The sequence below is a fragment of the Perna viridis genome, chromosome 9, assembly GCF_037379345.1.
Source record: "Perna viridis isolate PV_CMFRI_1.1 ecotype Kerala chromosome 9, ASM3737934v1, whole genome shotgun sequence".
Taxonomy (NCBI): Eukaryota; Metazoa; Mollusca; class Bivalvia; order Mytilida; family Mytilidae; genus Perna; species Perna viridis.
In genome coordinates this window covers 40376121-40395079 of record NC_142453.1, presented here as the reverse complement: position 1 = coordinate 40395079, position 18959 = coordinate 40376121, and the positions used below count along the sequence as shown (strand labels likewise).

The 18959-nt window shown below is 32.1% G+C and overlaps 1 protein-coding gene across 4 annotated transcripts in view; it reads left to right on the top strand.

The window, feature by feature from the left end:
- LOC148608503 (uncharacterized) overlaps positions 1-13299 on the top strand; it is a 39724-nt gene extending 26425 nt beyond the window's left edge. For 2 of the 4 annotated variants that reach the window (XM_088544060.1, XM_088544058.1), the window contains 9 exons: positions 2201-2332; positions 3439-3624; positions 4837-4907; positions 6192-6290; positions 6697-6770; positions 7653-7807; positions 8755-8847; positions 9676-9699; positions 10976-13299. In XM_088544060.1, the coding sequence (XP_088400186.1) occupies positions 2201-2332; positions 3439-3624; positions 4837-4907; positions 6192-6290; positions 6697-6770; positions 7653-7807; positions 8755-8847; positions 9676-9699; positions 10976-11077 (936 nt within the window). In that variant the 3' untranslated portion in view covers positions 11078-13299. Of the gene's footprint in view, positions 1-2200; positions 2333-3438; positions 3625-4836; positions 4908-6191; positions 6291-6696; positions 6771-7652; positions 7808-8754; positions 8848-9265; positions 9649-9675; positions 9700-10975 lie in introns of those variants that run through there. The other 2 variants (XM_088544059.1, XM_088544061.1) reach the window with 2 other exon arrangements.
- Positions 13300-18959: the final 5660 nt, after the last annotated feature.

Here is an 18959-nt window from a genome sequence, read left to right as displayed (position 1 = left end):
ATTCAACTTTGTTTCAATGAAATTAAAAGAATGTAGTACTTTGGGAAGTAATGCAAACAAAAAATTTATACATGAGGAATTGAATGACTTGAGATTTTAAAGCTATGTTTAGATTAATTGTTATAAGCTGAACTCATCAATCACTGATTTATAGAATCAAGGTTTTTGTACACATTTCTTTGAACAGATGTATACCTTGTCATTACTCAGATGTAATGGAAGACAAAATCCGCATGTTAGTCAATCGGAATTTAACCTTTGGCCTTAGAAGCATTGAGAGCCTGATTTCAGTCTGACAGGAAGTTAATCTGTAATACCAAGTGTAATATAAAGCAAGGATCTTTTATAGTTTTGTATCTTTAACAACATCAAATGTTTAAGTCTTTAAGTTTGTTAAATTATGAAGAAAAATAAATCCTAGATAATGTAAAATTGTAAAAGGCATTATCTTTAAAAAAAAATATCAATACATTCAACTTTGTCCTCTTACAGGTTACACCTGCCTCATATTAGAGTATACCCATGTCTGTCAGTTAATCTGTTTGTTTGTTTGTCCAGCATCAACATCTTATACAATAACTCAAAAAATAGAAAAAAATCTATATTGGTATTTTACTATCAATTCTCAACTTGGGAGATTGGCATATCATGTGCTGGAGCCCAGCTGTTTTTTACTGGCTTAATCCTTTATCCTTATCGTAATAAATAATATACTTTATACATCTGTTTAACATATATATTTCTGATTATTTCCTCCATTTTAAGAAATGCTATTCTTCCATGTAACATTCCATCCAAGGTAAGGATGGTCGGTAGAGACAAATTGGTTGCACAGTGTTTTCATTCACTCACATTATGTGGATTTGTATCATGTGGAATTATAAAGGTTGTCTTTATGTCTATACTAGAAATCAGAATGATTTCTCATACTCTTTAGAACATCATAAAGGAGCTCATAAAATCAATGATTTATAGGGATAATGACCCATCTAAATCATTAGAAAAAATGTCAGTCTGTACATTAGAAAACAGCTGACCTGGATTAAAGTATTCAGGTCGAAATATGGAAAGGACCAAAATTATTTTCTTTTATCCTGTATAATACAGAATCTAATAGAAACAAACCAGATATGGTGAAGTGCAACAAATGCACCAGCGTATTAACTAAATACAAAATAATAAATATGGTACCTTCAGAGATCACCAAAAGGTCTTCAGTAAGTGTAAAGACACCTTTGAGTAAGGTCTAAAAGGCCCAAACAACAAAAGGAAATTGTATGTAACTGTATTTGATTGTGTAAGTATCTCATCTCCTTATTTAGTCCCTTGGGTCTCTGGATTGTTCTTCTTTTCTAATGCTACAGTTGTTCTTGCTCATATTTAGGTCAATATTTCAACCTAGTCATGAGATGTAAAGCATGTAGAACTCTTATGAAGAGGAAGAAAATTTTGTTATGTAAAACATCCTGCATTACAAGCTGTGGTTATGTTAGAAATGTTCACATTTCCTGGTTATATGTACTTGTTGTATTAATTCAGCCTAAGGAACATTTGTACATGTATTCATCTGCAATACACAAAATATCTTAGATACCTAATTAACATTGACACCATCACATTATTATATGATACTATCATTTGGAATTGATTCATATTTGTCTGTCTGTCCTTCCCTTGGTGAACTTCTCAGAGGTTTTTTTCCGACTTTGCACAATTATTTAGTACTATAAAATAAAGATCGTATTTGATTTTCAGCACAAGCCCATTTTTACTTTTTGAGTCATTCTGTTTTGATCACTCTATTCAAAATTGCACCAGTATTCAGTACCTTGGAACACAGATTAAGTTTAGGTTAATAGTTAACTAATGGGTTTATATATTTATTGACTGTCTAATAGACACTCATACCACATCTCCTTTTTTTATGTTTTACTTCATCTGAAGCAGGGTAGTTTCTTTGCTCACAGTGTGTCTTACTTTTTCATGAAATGTTATCTGACAATTAATGGTTTTGAAGAATTTCAAAAGATTTGCTTTTCTATAATATGGGTCATATATACTTACTTATGTTTAAAATTTGTTCCAAGCATCAAAAAGTAAAAAGGAATGTTCTTATTTTTGAACTTATGATTTGCCTCTCAGATGTTCAGCTATCATGATATACATTATTATAAAAGCTCAACTTTCTGTATGTTTTCAGTTCGGACCTCATGAAGAACTGGGGTATGATGAATTTAAAAAGTGGACCCATAACAACTTACCACATATGTTTTGTGGAACACACAACTGGGTGTATACAATCCTGACTGGGTCTAAGATGCCTTCAGAACAGGTTAGTATATAACACTTCCTGCCTGGGGCTGTGGGACACACAACTGGGTGTATACAATCCTGACAGGGTGTAAGATGCCTCCAGAACAGGTTAGTATAAATCGCTTCCTGCCTGGGGCTGTGTGACACACAACTGGGTGTATACAATCCTGACAGGGTTTAAGATGCCTTCAGAACAGGTTAGTATGTAACACTTCCTGCCTTGGGCTGTGGGACACACACCTGGGTGTATACAATCCTGACAGGGTTTAAGATGCCTTCAGAACAGGTTAGTATGTAACACTTCCTGCCTTGGGCTGTGTGACACACACCTGGGTGTATACAATCCTGACAGGGTGTAAGATGCCTTCAGAACAGGTTAGTATATAACACTTCTGCCTGGGGCTGTGGGACACACAACTGGGTGTATACAATCCTGACAGGGTTTAAGATGCCTTCAGAACAGGTTAGTATGTAACACTTCCTGCCTTGGGCTGTGGGACACACACCTGGGTGTATACAATCCTGACAGGGTGTAAGATGCCTTCAGAACAGGTTAGTATATAACACTTCCTGCCTTGGGCTGTGTGACACACAACTGGGTGTATACAATCCTGACAGGGTTTAAGATGCCTTCAGAACAGGTTAGTATATAACACTTCCTGCCTTGGGCTGTGGGACACACACCTGGGTGTATACAATCCTGACAGGGTGTAAGATGCCTTCAGAACATGTTAGTATATAACACTTCCTGCCTGGGGCTGTGTGACACACTACTGGGTGTATAGAATCCTGACAGAGTCTAAGATGCCTTCCGAACATGTTAGTACATGTATATAACACTTCCTGCCTGGGGCTGTGGGACACACAACTGGGTGTATAGAATCCTGACAGGGTGTAAGATGCCTTCAGAACAGGTTAGTATATTTTAAATTTTACTTGACTCTTGTCAAAACATTTTTTTCTTAAAATGACAAAATTCCTTGCCACCTAAATCAACTAATGAACAAGGTCTGTTCAACTAATATGATATTTTTTTTTCAAGAATTTCATAAAAAAATTAAAATTAAGTCCCTTTTTATTAGTTTAGATCTGAGGATGAATCATATCCACTTGCCCTTTTTTTAGGAGACAGCCAGAGTACCTGAGTTGGAGAAATTTGAACAAGCTAAGCACTGTATGAGTATGGGTATGTTATGGGCTTTATCAACAGTAATACCAGCTAGTTATACACACCTCGATCAGAAAGAGGAAGATACCAGTGGGGGTGTCAGGAATCCATTACTATCATCCTTCAATCTGTTAATGAGAATTGTAAGTTTAGCTATGCTTTGTTTTTGGAATTCTTGAAAAGAAGGAGGTATATAGTGTTCATGCAGTATTTTTGTCTGGAATTTAAAATTTTAAGTCACTTTATCAGATTTTGTGTAAAACTTTTTGACTAAATTATGTCATATTCTAGGAAACAGTTTTAGTTACTAGGAAAAATGGTTGGTCATGATGAAACCATTTGAGAACTTTCTTTTTTTTGTTTTTTTTTTCATATTAATGAATTTTGGGGTTTACTGTTGCAAAAAATTGACCTTTTAATTGGTTAACCAAGGGACAGATTCTTCTAATCATCAGCTCCTCTTAAAAGTGTTGAATGGAATTTGATAAAACTTTCACACATTCTTTTTCATATGTCATTGTGCACCTCCTATTATGTTTTTTCATCTAAATGACTTTTGGGGATGCTGATATTGTTTCCATGAAAGGAAGAGGGAATATTACCAAGTAAGCTTTGCTAAAAGTTTTCATGTGACAGCAAAAAAAAAATTTTTTTCGTTAAATCACCCTGTTATCATTGTCATTGTTGTTCTTATCATATGAAATATGTTTCCATATGTTTAGGACATTTTGGAAATATATATTTTTGTGCATGATTTTTTTCATATGTTTCTACAGAACAAATGAAAAATATTTTTGCAATTTTCCCTTGACAGAAAATCAATTAATGAAAAACCACTTTATTTACACTGTACATTACACTGTATATTTTTACTTATATCTACACAGTACATTACACTGTATATTTTTACTTATATCTACACTGTACATTACACTGTATATTTTTACTTATATCAAGCAGTAGTATTGTCATTATTATTGGCTTCTATAAATCTATGATTGATTCTTAACTGTTTATTGACCTTATAATCTTTATTTATAGAGTAAAGATGTGAACAGATTGTCTGTCGTCTTTTCACTGCTTGAAACATAATATTTTTGTCCATAAAATAATGTAAATCAGTTAATTTCTCTGGCATTTGATTTAAATACTTTAAATGGAGAACTATTTTCATTTAATCACCTTTCACACAGTTTTAAATATCTGATGTCTTTTGATGAAAATTCCTGTTTTCTTAGTTTGCACATTACTGGTCTTCTTGTAAAAATGTATATAGTGAAAAGAAATATCCTAAAGGCATTGAAAAAAAATTAATTCTACCTAACAATTTCTTCATCAAACTGTTTATTTATTAGGCTCGTCTCAGTAGATGTCAGAGCTGGACTTCATTGTATAACAGTACTGAAGATGGGCTGTCTCTCAATAGGTAATAATTGCAGGTTTATACATGTATATGTAAATTTAATGTAAAAACCAAGGGAAGTCCAGAAATACAACACATTGAACATAAAACCTTGTATATCCAGATATTAGTAATTAGTCATTCAACAAGTTGTTGGGATATAATGTGTTTGCCCAATCTGTTTGTCTGTCCATGTGATTGTGCGTCTGTCATTGTATCATTATAAGTTGTGGCCTTTGAATGGCCTTCAGTTTTTACGGATTTCGGAATTTCCCACCTAACTTTGGTGAATGAATAATAATAATAGTAAGAGCTTAAAATGGATTGATTATAACAGAAATCTGTCCAAGGGTTCAACTGATTTGGAAGGGGGACATCTTTAAAAATTATTGATTAAGGCCTGTTGTCTAGATGACATCTCCTGGCTTGTAGCAGTAGAAGCTTGGATTTTCTTAGGGAACCATTTTTTGAGAAGGAGACTTAAATAAAAATATTTTTGCTTGTTGCTTGGAGAATACTTAATAAAAAAAATATTTTGGCTTGTTGTTTTGAGAAATGCTTAATTAAAAGAAAATATTTTGTCTTGTTGCTTGGAGAACAGGTTTCTTCAAACATTGGATAATGGCTTGAATGGGATTTTCACAGAAATTTTCTAATTTGGTAAATATTTTGTACAACTGATGAATTTCATCTGAATACATCACATTGTTTTTGTTCTTAGTATTTGATCATTTTTGCACCAAAAGTGTCCAGTGATAGCCATCTGCAGAATGGCTGTAAAAATGTCCACACTGCTTGTATTGAAAGCCAATTTGTAGCCACCAGAATCTTAATTTCCTTGATTACTCTTCTATAGGTTGATCATCTGTCTTTGGTCAGATTGCATCATCCATTTCTATTTTTCTTGTCCGAAAAATGCTCTTTTCTGGTTTACGGAGAGAGAGTGCATATATAGGCATGTGGGGTATAATTCCTTATTTTTCACACATTGTATTTTAAGATGCCAATCAAACCTGTGATTACAATCTTTTACGTTTTTCCATTATTTTCTGAATTGAGGTATTTGCTTCTGACAGTTAAAGCATAAGGTTCATGTAAGAAAATGTTTTAGCTGTCTGGAGAATTATGTGATTGCTTTAATTTTGCTGCAAAACTGTAAATGATGAGAGAAGGTAAATTATTGCATGAAATTTTTTTCAGCTCTAAATTGATCAAAAATGAGTAGTAACGGTGTTAAATGATAAGATATACAAACGCTGATTGTTATAAAGCATTAAACAGTAATGTTAATTTTTAAAATTGTTCTAGGTTTACACATCATGTGACATCATATCATGGTCCAACGATCACACTCATGTCATTTGAAGGAAGGAATGTATACTGTGTTGCTCAGGATACTGGCTGGAGGTATGGTACACATAAAATATAATGTTTTTCCTATTGTATAAACTAATGAAATAGTTAACTTCATTTGACTATTGCCAAATGAACTTTCTTCAAAATTGACAGATTAATTTTTTCATTGTACCACTGTCATTTTAATATGTGTTTAAGCGAAAGTTTAAATCTCCTCAAGTATCCAATTCACTACATTAGACATTTCATCAAGTGAGTGTCATTCAGTGCTTTCTTCCTTGAAGTTAACTATTTTACTCGCTATAATATATTAGAACAGTAAAATAACAAGAAAACCTGTCAAATTGATCAAATATTGGTATACCATAATCAATGTATTTATTTATATCTAATTTCAGGCTTTATTCCAAGCTAAACAAATATCATCAAAGCAAAATATTCTTTTTTTTCATTTAAGGGAGGGAACTCAGAGATTTGGAGGAGCAGATACAATGTTATTACAGATAACTCCTGTCTTCAGGGTTGTTCAAGGTAAACTTTATTGTTTAGTTTGTGAGTTTATTATATTTGTATCTTAAATCTCCTTAATAAAGCAAGGAATACAGACATGTACATGTTTTTTTCTTTCTATTTGCATATAGTCAGGATAAGATGTACCGATATATAGAAACTGAGATGACTACTTCTACAGCTATGGTTAGATCAAATCACAATGAGATGGCACTGTCTTAATACTTTGTACTTATATAATAGAATTAGGAACAGATGTGGTGAAACACAACGTATGCACCATCGTATAAAATTTATTTATACGATTTTTTAGTGGAGTCCAAGTTGCTCATTTGGTTTTGTTACTTTGTATGTATGATTTTAGTTACTTTATGTTCTTTTTTGTGTATGTCTGTTTTCCATGTCTGGTCTTTGTCCCCGGATTACATTCTTTTGGTTATCGCTATAACCTTGGTTCCCTTGATTACTCTTTTAAATAGTAAATAGTTAAAGAGATCACACCTCTTTAAGTAAGCTCTGAAAGGCCCTGACAACAAAAGTGATAAAATCCATGGTAACTAAACAATGACCTTCAAAATAAACTAAAAAGTCAAATAATGACACAAAAACTTCTGAATCTTGTATCCTAAAAATTCTTCAAATAAATTTCCTTCAATCCTCTCCAAGTTTCACAAGTCAGATTGCATGAAATGGAAGATTTTAGGGAAAACTGAAGGATTTAAGGAATATCTCATTTGCATTTTTTTAATGAAGCTCAGACCAGATTTAGATATTCCACAAATTATTATTTTTTTCAGAGAATAGTACAATGTATGGTATTTGTTTGTATTTATCTCTCTTTCAAAGGAGGGAGACATAACGTTTAAGTGAGAATGTGCTTCTTCACTTATTTTTGCATTGCAGCTGGAGGTCCCATGGTGCTCTGGAATGAACACTCCAGAGACATGAGGAAGGGAATATTTGTTGGAAAAGACCCTAAATCTCTAGTCATTGTCATCCCTTCAGATTTTGACAGATTAGAACATTATGGAGTCAGCTGTATGATAAATAAAATGGAGGTAATCTAAGAAGTGGGATGTAGTTTTGTATGTTATATTATTACGTAATAGTAGATTGTAGTGATTGGTCAATTTTTCTTAGTGAAATGAATTTGATAAAACATGTAATAATAGTTGATGTTTTTCACTGACCTGTTCCATCAGTTATTGTATGTTTTTCACTGACCCGTTCCATCAGTTATTGTATGTGTTTCACTGACCCGTTCCATCAGTTATTGTATGTGTTTCACTGACCCGTTCCATCAGTTATTGTATGTTTTTCACTGACCCGTTCCATCAGTTATTGTATATTTTTCACTGACCCGTTCCATCAGTTATTGTATGTGTTTCACTGACCTGTTCCATCAGTTATTGTATGTTTTTCACTGACCCATTCCATCAGTTATTGTATGTTTTTCACTGACCTGTTCCATCAGTTATTGCATGTTTTTCACTGACCCGTTCCATCAGTTATTGTATGTTATTCACACTTATTAGTTAATTATACGTATAGATTTCATAATGCATCGCAAAATATCATCTCGAGTTATTCAATTTCAACATGATAACAAACCTGCCTTAGTGAATTTTTTATGATGTTGAAATTAAATAATGCCAGTTTATGTTTCACAATAATCAAATTTCAAGAGTTACTAAACCTTTTTCTCTATTATTCCGCTGGAGTATTTGACTACTTGACATTTGGTATCTGACATGACAGAAATTTTAGTAATTATTCATATATGATATCACCAGTTGTTATGGGAGGACAATGTAAGAAAATATTCATAGTTCACATCACATCTTCCCATGATATGATATCTTGAATATCTAGCTATCCAAGAAGTAGATAAAATGACCAAATCATAGAGAATATAATTAATATTATGACAACAAAATTTTTTACTGATATTGCCCTTTAATTCTTCATGATTTTTTATTAATTCATTGATTCTGGTGCCTTGAAGGTATGGGGATGTGGTTCAACAGCTACAAAAGAAGCCCAATTAAAACAGAAATCGTGGGAACAGAAAGATATAGAAAGACATAAACAGAGAAAGGTATCAATGATTAAAAGTTAATCTATTGTCGTAGCTTATTACTGTGTGTTCATTAATCTCTTACTATTCTAACAGTTTGTAATTTACAACCTAATATAGCTGTTGCTAAATGTTTACACTTAATTGAGTTTATCTGCCTGAGTAGTGCCTGAGGCAATGAATGTTTTTCATCAAGTATTAGATAAAGCAAGTGTTGCTTAAAAAAATTAGATTGTATTTTTTAACACTACTTTTAATAACAAATGTGAATATATTATATGGTGGGAACTGTTCACTATAATTCCTGAAGTCAATTTCAGTACTGAAATGAAAGTTTCTCTTATCTTAGAATAATTTCTCCATCTTTAAATTTCCCTACCATGTAACTAATTAATAACCTGTGTGATTGTGCAGTGCTTGTTTAATTAATATTTTACAGTCCCTGAACCGATCTGCACAATGATTTGACAGATCGATGACCACTGACTGATTGATAGCTGACAGATAGATAACTGATGACAGGTGACTGATCTGATTGCAGTTTTCTTATGCAAAATGACAGACGATCTGTTAAAAATTAAAGAAATGTAAAAGAAAAGTGTTAATTGATGTTTTAATCTACTGTTAAAATGTGTAAATTGAAAAATAAAACAACAGAATCCATAAAATATATTGACTGTTGTGTGACAGATCTTTGACTGATTGGAAACTGATCAGTGATCGATGACCGGTCCCAATTTTTATTCCATGGACCAGTTCAGGTACTGTTCTCCACGACATACGACCTAATGCTTTGCTCCTATAGATAATTATTAATATTAACACTGCCTTGTTCTGTTATGACTATAGCAGATGCAGAAAAGTTTCAGTAGAGTAAGTGAGCTTAAAAGCTAGAGAAATACTAACTTCTTCCTTTTCCATGAGTAGCTTGACATGGGTTATCTCCCTTTAACTGCCACCACACGCTTATGAATTGAACTTGATTTTTCTTTAACTTAAAATTTTATATAAAACAATATGTATTTTTTTCTGAAAGTTTAAGAACAATATCCTGTTTTAATGCTATTCTAAGCTACTTGATGTTGTTTATATATGTCTGAAATTTATAAAAAAGATTTGCGATTTATTTCTAAGGGAGACAATCCATGCAATATAATCAAGATTTACATGTAACAAATACAGATGTAGATTTTAATAGATTTTAGGTGGTGGTTGTGATTTATTATTTTCTTATCATCTTTTTTTTATTCATTTTGAAGATAAATGATGTGTTTTTGTACTTATATACACATTTGTAGATGTACGGTTTTGTGAAAAAAAGAAAAAAAATTGCAAGAAGTTGATTTTCATATTGTTTACAGCCAAGCTATTGATGAGAAATTTTGAAAGTTAACTTTTCAGGTTGTTATAAAGAAAAATTATCTGCATACAATAATGATGGTTCTTATTGTTAAATTATTCAAACGTTTATTTGCAGCCATTCAAAATCAAAGACAAAAAAAAAAAATTTATGCCATAAATATTTTACCTGAAAATAAGATGGACATAAAACTACAAAAGCAGAAGAGACAATGAGACTCGTTTATTATAATTGAGCAAACTGTGAAATTGTAACTATTGTAGTGTAAGGGAAATTATTTTTTTACATCATTATTACTTTATAGGTGAGCATCCTTGCAAACCACCAATACTAACACAAATGCCAAATTTCTTAATTTATGGTAGCTAAAATCATAACAAACTTATATTTTCTTTTATAATTGTAAATCTGAAGGTCAGTTAACAGTCAACCCCGTTATATGTGAAAATTTCTCGATATTTACCCTTAATAATTGTTTTTAACATGAATTTGAAGTATGTATATTGAAGGAAGGATCTTCTTTTTCACTTGCAAATGAAAAAAAAAAAATTGATACAAATGTGAATTTCTTTTATTTGTGACTTACAAAGAATGCTGTGCTTTCTATACATATTAGAAATTTGTGCCCACGATGGTTTTTTGGAAGGACTTGTGTCTGATTCTAGGCATCAGATACTCATTTAGCAATAGTAATGACATACTTTTAAATCCCAATGATACATGTATGTTAATACCTTTAGTTACCACTTCAAATGTATTTACATGTATTTTTTTTCTCTGTATTTTTAGCTCAAGTTGGAGCAAGACTGGGATGAGAATCCAGACAAACAGATTCTACAGTGGGGAGGAATTAAAGTTGAGCATCAGTATTCACAGGGAGGAAATTTCTGATCCTTGAAAGTATTTAGTTCAGTTAACTGTCCTTGACCTTTCAACTTCTCTATTATTTATTGTTACTGAGAAGAAAGTTTCTAATTACTGAGTAAACTTCATCATTCTGAAGTGTTCCTGTGATATCAGCATTTAAAGAGCAAGTGGTATTGTAATAGATCTGTATGTAGTAAAATATATACAGAGAATTTAGAGTTGTTTGTTTGAGGTTCTTAAATGATTTATTTTAACTTTTGTAGTTAAATCAGTATTTACAAAAAGTGGAATGTCTTAGGTTAGAGTTTTGTGCATTTTGAGAGATGAACTGTAAACCATGTCTTAAGCCTTTAAACCTCAGGGTAGTCAGACCCCCTGCATTGTTTATCATCAGTAACTGCATGAAATCCATGACAACTTACATAGTGTAGAAATCCTTACATTGGTTCACATTCTGGGTATTTTTGTAAAAATTATGTGCATGATATACGTGTGCAATTTCAGCTGATTAATGACATTGTATTTTTATGTCAAAACTAAGTCTGTAACCATGGTGCTTGTGTAATGTTGAATTATACCCTGTTTTATTTTATAAGTCCTCCAATCTAATTAATATTAGACCTATCAATTGTTCGATTCATTCACTGCATGTAGAATTTAACAACACTCTAATTTTTGTTCCGATGACCTTTACAGAATTTTCAGGTTTTTCCTTTTGAATAATGCTTTCAAAATCAGGAAAGATAAAGTCTGATTGGCTGACCAAAAAGGTCATCAGAACAGACAGTAGAATGGAGTGTTGTTAGACCCTACAGCAGTGACGGAATGGAATAATTAGTTCTAATTTTAATTCTATTGCCAAGTCTTCATACCTAAGTTGTTTAATGATTACTCATGTTCATGTATTGACTGTGTTCCTGTTTACTTATCAGGGTAAATAGTCAGATTTAACCTGAACTCAATAGTTGTTTTGACATTCCATCACAATTTATATTGTATGATCTTGAACTTTATGGGTAGAAACTTACGATTAGATGACAGCTTTGCCATGTACAAATTCTTGTAGTTCAAATTTGTTGGTTGTATAAAATTCATTTTAAAGATAGTTCCAACAAGATGTTATGTAATCTTGCTAGAAAATTGCATTGTGACAGCTACTTTCATATTTTCTTTCACTTCTATAGGTTAGCACTTGCTGTCAACATTTGTAAATTTCGTTTTGTTTCAACCCAGTAATATATATATATATGTCTGTACATCAGTAAGTTGTAGAAGGGTGAAATAATTGTTATATCATGGTGCCATTTTTTCATCAGCCCAAAAAGCACCAACCTGTATGTTTTTTTTCAGTTATTTTCGTAAAATAACAAATTACTGAGAAGTTTTATTATTATGAAATGCAACTGATGTAAAATTGAAATAATAGAAAGTTGTATTATGACCTTTTTAACGGAACTCAAGTGGAAGTTTTTAAGTGGAAATTCACAAAAATTGACATCGCCCTTTTGACCTCAGTGGCATAATAACAATAGCTACTACACATAAAGCAAGTGATGTTTTTTCTCAGTTTTTAGATGACTAATTTTCAGGTTCTCTACTACAATAGTAGGTCACTGTCTGTTTAATTGTTAGAATGTTGTTACATATGCTTATTCAAATACAACAAATTTTCTCCCAATCAACTTATTTGCATATAAGTTCATTTTATAGGTCAAGTGTAATGACAAATGATCACTATATCTCAATATGTGGTCATTGTAAGTCTAGTCTAAGTGTTTTAGCTATGGTGCTTCCATTTTTGTGAAAATTGAACTTTAATGTACACACTTCGTCTTCTTGTTTTGTAGAAAGTTTGAGTAGTGTATAATGTAATTCAACCATTTTTTCTATTGATAGAGTTAGCCCAATAGTGGATCATAGGGGAATCGTTCCTGAGTTGTAGCTCCCTACTTTTATTTGACAATTTTGTGCAAATTTTTGGCAAAAATAAGCAAATACTAGGATGGATCTGTAACTGATGTTTATATACACAGAATAATTGATTAATAATTGAAGTATGGCTTCTGATATTTGGCAATAAAGATCATTGACTGTATAGTAGAAATTAGAACATTGTACAAATAAAGGGATTTAGTTATATACTGGTCATATGTGATATTTCATTATATTTTTAATACATATTTTGCAAAATGTTTTATCTATTTGAGAATTTTGGTTGAATGTTTTATTAAAATAACAACAAATCATCATTTGTTCATTGCTTTTTTATTTTTAATGAAAATCATTGTATAATGTATTTATTGTCCATGTTTTGTGCATACCAATTTACATGGTTTAGGGGAAAAACATCAGTTCGTAGATTCTTGAATTTCGTGGATTTCATACCCCTATTATGAAAATGAATGGAAAATTTCTATTTTGTTTGAAACGAAATTTTGCGGTTTAGCAAAACCATGTAAACTACAAAAATTTGTACCCCATGAACAGTAATACAGTTCCTACACTTGTATGGGATAAACTTCCCACTTGTCCCATACCCCATTGCCCCATTCCCCATTTTCCCATGCCCTATGCCCCATCTCCCCTCCAAGTTCAAGAATTACCAAAATCACACAATATTTGCATTGTTTACATGTATTATCTCCACTCCGAGCTGCATGAGAAATAATCATGCAAATATTCTTAAAACTATAGATATATGTATAAATTGTGAATGAATTTAATTTCTAAAATTATTCTTAAAAATGGGTATTCTTGTTTTATTTCAAATTTAAAGTAGGGAAACACTTTTCCAAATGTATACTGATGGACTGATATTATTGTTTCAAATGTAAAAAGTGACAAAATAAGTATCATGTTTGGCTGTGACACATTAATTTCAGTCCAATTCTTCAAAAAATGACATATTTCTGCAGATTGTAAGGGTGCAAACGATTTTAATTTCAATAATTGTCCAAAATCATTGGTCTTGTAATTATTGCTCAGTATGTTTAATTTGTCAATATTAAAATCATTCAAGTGTCTCCCACACAAAATTACTTCAGTCCAAATTTAACAAATTTAAAAAAAATGACATTCAGAAATCATATGAGCGCAAACATATAATGATGAGAAATTAAATACTGTACAAATGTACTTCCAGTAAAAATAAAAAATAAAAATGTCAATGAATAATGAACTGCGACACATGTAATCATTAAAATTACTCTAAAACAAGCTTTTTTTTTTTTTTAAACTCTTTAATTTGCTGTCATAGAATTATGAAAAAGGCAGAACAATTTTTTTGATTGACCAATCAAAATTATCCCCTCCCCCATTCCCCATTGTCCTATCCATGGGTTTACATGGCTGTCTTAATAGTGTCAGTAGTGTCCTTTATCTTAAGTTCTTTGGAGTGAATGTCATGTATTCATAAACTAGGATTGTTCAAAGACAATACCTCATCTGTATAGCAAAGAAACTGAGATCAAAGGATCTTGCTAAACGATCTTCCTTCGTTTGGATCAGGTCAGCTAATAAAGTCAGCTTCATTAGAGTGAAGAAATAGGCTAGTGAGTAGAGGACTACAATTTGTTCCAATTGCAATGCCAATGAATTGAAAGAGTAATCAAGGGAACCAAGGTTATAGCGGTAATCAAAAGAATGCAATCCAGGGACAAAGACCAGACACGGAAAACAGACATACACAACAAAGAACATAAAGTAACTAAAATCATACATACAAAGTAACAACAGCAAATGAGCCACTCGGACTCCACTAAAAACTGGGTTGATGGACCAGGTGCACCGGTACAATAGAGAATCAAAGACTTTTTACTGTCAATATGATCAGCTGGTGTAATAGTATTCATGTTACACAGTCAAGGAGTATAATGGACAATGAAGGAAAACACAAATCATTACATGTTGAAAGATTTTTGTCACGGAGGTCTACGATTGGATACTTATTACCGTTTTCCCATTTTGCGATAAACGCGTAAGAATAGTCAAAAGACCGAAAACTTTTAAATTTGTACTAATTCAAAGAAATCTCGAACAGTAACTGCTTAAAATAGCGATAACAAAAGGTATATAAAGGAGATTCGATGAAGAAAAGTAAATCGAAAATACAAAGCGTGATATTTCATCTATGTTTTGTTACAAGTTAAATATTTCGCACATGTGTGAAATTATTATTTTACAGTGCTTTGTATGCGACAATGTATAATTTCAAGACGCAATAGTTATTGATTTTGTTGGTCACCGTTTTCTATTTATCACAACAGTTTTCTGCCATGATTTCTACATGGTATGTCGTTAAAAATTACTTACCAAACACAGCATTTAACATCACTGAAAGTCCTACAAATAATGCCCGATTCTATTAACATTTCTTGCCCTCAATGAAAAATACAAGTTATAATCTTAATACTCTTGGTTTTAAGATATTGTTAACTATCCCCTAAAATCATACAACTTTATTAATTAATATCTGCCTCGGTTTATGTGACAGTTGAAAATAGAAAAGACACCACACAAAGGAAGGCATCCTATGGGTCAGACACTGCATAGATAGAAAGATGCGTTGAGAATTAACATTTCGGTTTGTGCAACGTGAGCATTTCAGTACGGGAAGGAGGTTCTTAAATATAAATCTATCACTTATGAAACTGACTAACGATGTAAAGGAACACGCTAATGTAATACAGATGGAAACCTTATTATAACCCCACACTTCCATTATATCAGATCCTATCACATAAATCATTTAGATAAGCGTTAATAAAATTGTTTTCAATACCGAACTGCAAAAAAGCTATTACGCCATATTTCTACAACACCCTAGTAAAATGGTGCCTCTATTTGTGCTTTGCGTTTTGCAAACTACCTTGGTGATGTCTGCTGGTAACGGTAAGTTTGTTAATTTACATAGTTGATAAAACTCTGGACTTGGACTTTGGAATCTAATTCATCTTACCCATTTTGTCTTTTATTTAATAAAAATGTGAGTACAAACATTTCTTACTCTATATCTTTTAGGAGTTCATGATTACTACAGGAAATTTCAGAACAACCGATAATTAATAAACATACGCGAAAATTAAATCGTAACCGCCGAACCTATATGTCATAGGCCAAAGGTCTAGGTCACTCTCTTTCCTTTTAATTCCGAAACATCGTTGTTATCACTATTATAACAAAGATTCTGACCAAATTTAGTACACTCATAGACCTTATTTAAATGTAGAAAGCATTTTATTTCAAAGGACGTAGGTCACACTAGAACGGGCGTTTTTAAAAGTTTACCTTGCATTTACCTTGGTTTCGTATTTTCAAAATAACTTTAAGTTTTTCCTTCAAATGCAGATCCTTGTGGTGTTTCGGGAAAATGGACAAACCAGTTTGGTTCTTTAATGGTTGTTTCCTACACGATGATATACGGCGACTGAATTCTCGGGTTTTCTATCGCTACTGGCAACAACCATGGTAACTCGAACATCACAAGTTGGACAGGAATTCATTATGCCTCTGAAGACAATATTCACACTCAATGGTTCTTTTCAAAACATACTGAATATTGTGATATGTGGAAGAATACACATTTTGGAAGCGCAATATTTACAAGAGAAAACAAAGGCGGACAGGGAGGCGGTGCTATCGGAAAATGAGATTTACTTTGCTCATACATTTCATGTGTAGTAGTCTATTATAGAATTAAAAAGAAATAAGATTTTCTGCTATATTCTCCACCGAAGCACGTATTGCAGCGATTTACAAATAATTCCAACCTATAATAAGACTTATAGTAAGTGAAACCAAGGTCTTGTTGCTGGTTTTCATGTATCATTCTACTTATTATTATTTTAGCAACATATTTACCATTAGAGTTGATACAAAAAGCGTGTATTCTCTGTTTCAAAGATTTAACACCTTTGCCTGAGGTCATGCCACATTCAAAATTTCCCTTTTTACCGCAATCTGTACAGTAAACTAAACGTAGTAACGATTCCAACTAAGATTATAAACATCGGATTTAAAGAGCTCTGCAGATTCTGAATAAGTAGTGCTCATGCTAAGTGAAGCCTAAATAAAAGAGCCAATTTATACACTGAATAATAGCAATCTCCTGCGCAGATTGTATATTCGCTACTTAAAAGCTTTTCACCAATATTATACTCAGTTCTAAACACTGACTCTTTTTGTAATTAATACACTACAATGGAATAAACTTTACTGATTTATAATGAGTACTACTTATATACATAAAGCTTTTGATTTTTTGTCTCATCTTGTATAGCAAAACCTATTAGGTAGCGGGGTGATACGTAGTATAACAGGAAGAGGTTATAGGTTGGAATAGTAATTGGATCTGTGAAATGGATTGAGGGTATACATATATAGCATAATACAAAACAATGGTCATAACTAACAACAAACAAATGTGATACAAAACAACGGTCATAACTAACAACAAAACAAATGTGACACAAAACAACGGTCATAACTAACAACAAAACAAATGTGTAAACAAAATTACACATGTACAATAACAGACATAAAATAAGTGAATTTACAGTGTTAACATATCTCCCGTAAAATATTTGGTTAAGCAAGAGAACAATTTGTCAAATTTATCTATTTGTCAACACATAATGAGGTTTGAAATCAATGTGTTGTAAAACAAAGTTGTTTGTTTTCACTTTCTCTAGGCCAAAGACACAATCAAGAAACATATGTTTAGGATATCTATTTTTGCCCATAAAAACGCATAAACTGCATATTCAAATGATCTGGGAAATTTTTTTTTACCTATTAATGAGAGAGTATCATATATCTATTTTTCAATTGAAAAGATATGTTGCAGTTATTCCTATGTAGTGGTATCAATTCATTGTGGATCCTGAAATAAAATTAAAGATCTTCTGGAATTCCTCAAGTCTAGATTATTATCGGAATATAATAACATCAAGACATATGATCTTCAACCCTTCATGCTTCTATTCCCCATACTGGTATCCTTACTCAAAAGAATTATACATCGTCCATTATTACTCTAAAAATTAAATAGTACTTGGTAGAGATTATCTATACTTTGGAAAAATGATTCCAAATCATCTTCTAATTCTTTACAATTATGAGGATGGATACAGCTGATCTGATCCAAAAGAAGAAACATCGTAGCCGGATACTTTGATCTCGGTCTTCGCTTTATAAGTATTGTCTTTAAACAATCGTAGTTTCGGGGATGTTATATGTCGCATCTAGCACAAAGAACATTAGATAAAGGATTTTACAGACCCCATGAAGTCAGCTTCATATCTTGACCTACACTTAGAGACAAATGAAAAGGAAAACTCATAACCAAGTTATACGACAAAACACGATGACTTCTTAAGCCGTAGCCTCTAACCTTTCTAGGACACCTATGCGCCAATGCAAAAATGAAAGATGTAAGACTCGAAATGGTTCCAATTCGCGATGAACTATTTAAGGACGTTTACCCTAACAATGCACCTGTTCCATGATCCATGTTTTAGTGGAGTCGGACTTGCTCATTCACTTCTTGACTTATCAAACGTGAAATATGATCAAGCAGTGTTGAAGGTTTAATTAATATTGAGTTAATAGTGCAGCCTTATAATATCGCATACCTGAAACGAATTTGGACCTATTGCCAGTAACTGACCAAATGCTTACGATACAGATTGAATATGATTCAAAATTTATAAATGATTAAATTCTCTTAGTACGATATTTGACTTTCAACTTCCGATTTCCAATTACCCTACATATTTGGAATCCACTGATTTAGTAACTGCTTTTTGTTCCTTTTAATACATTTTTGATTTTTTACTTTTTTAAATTTCACTGTTTGATGATGATTTATGTACAATGTAAGCTTTCATTTCCGATATCTCAAGAAAAT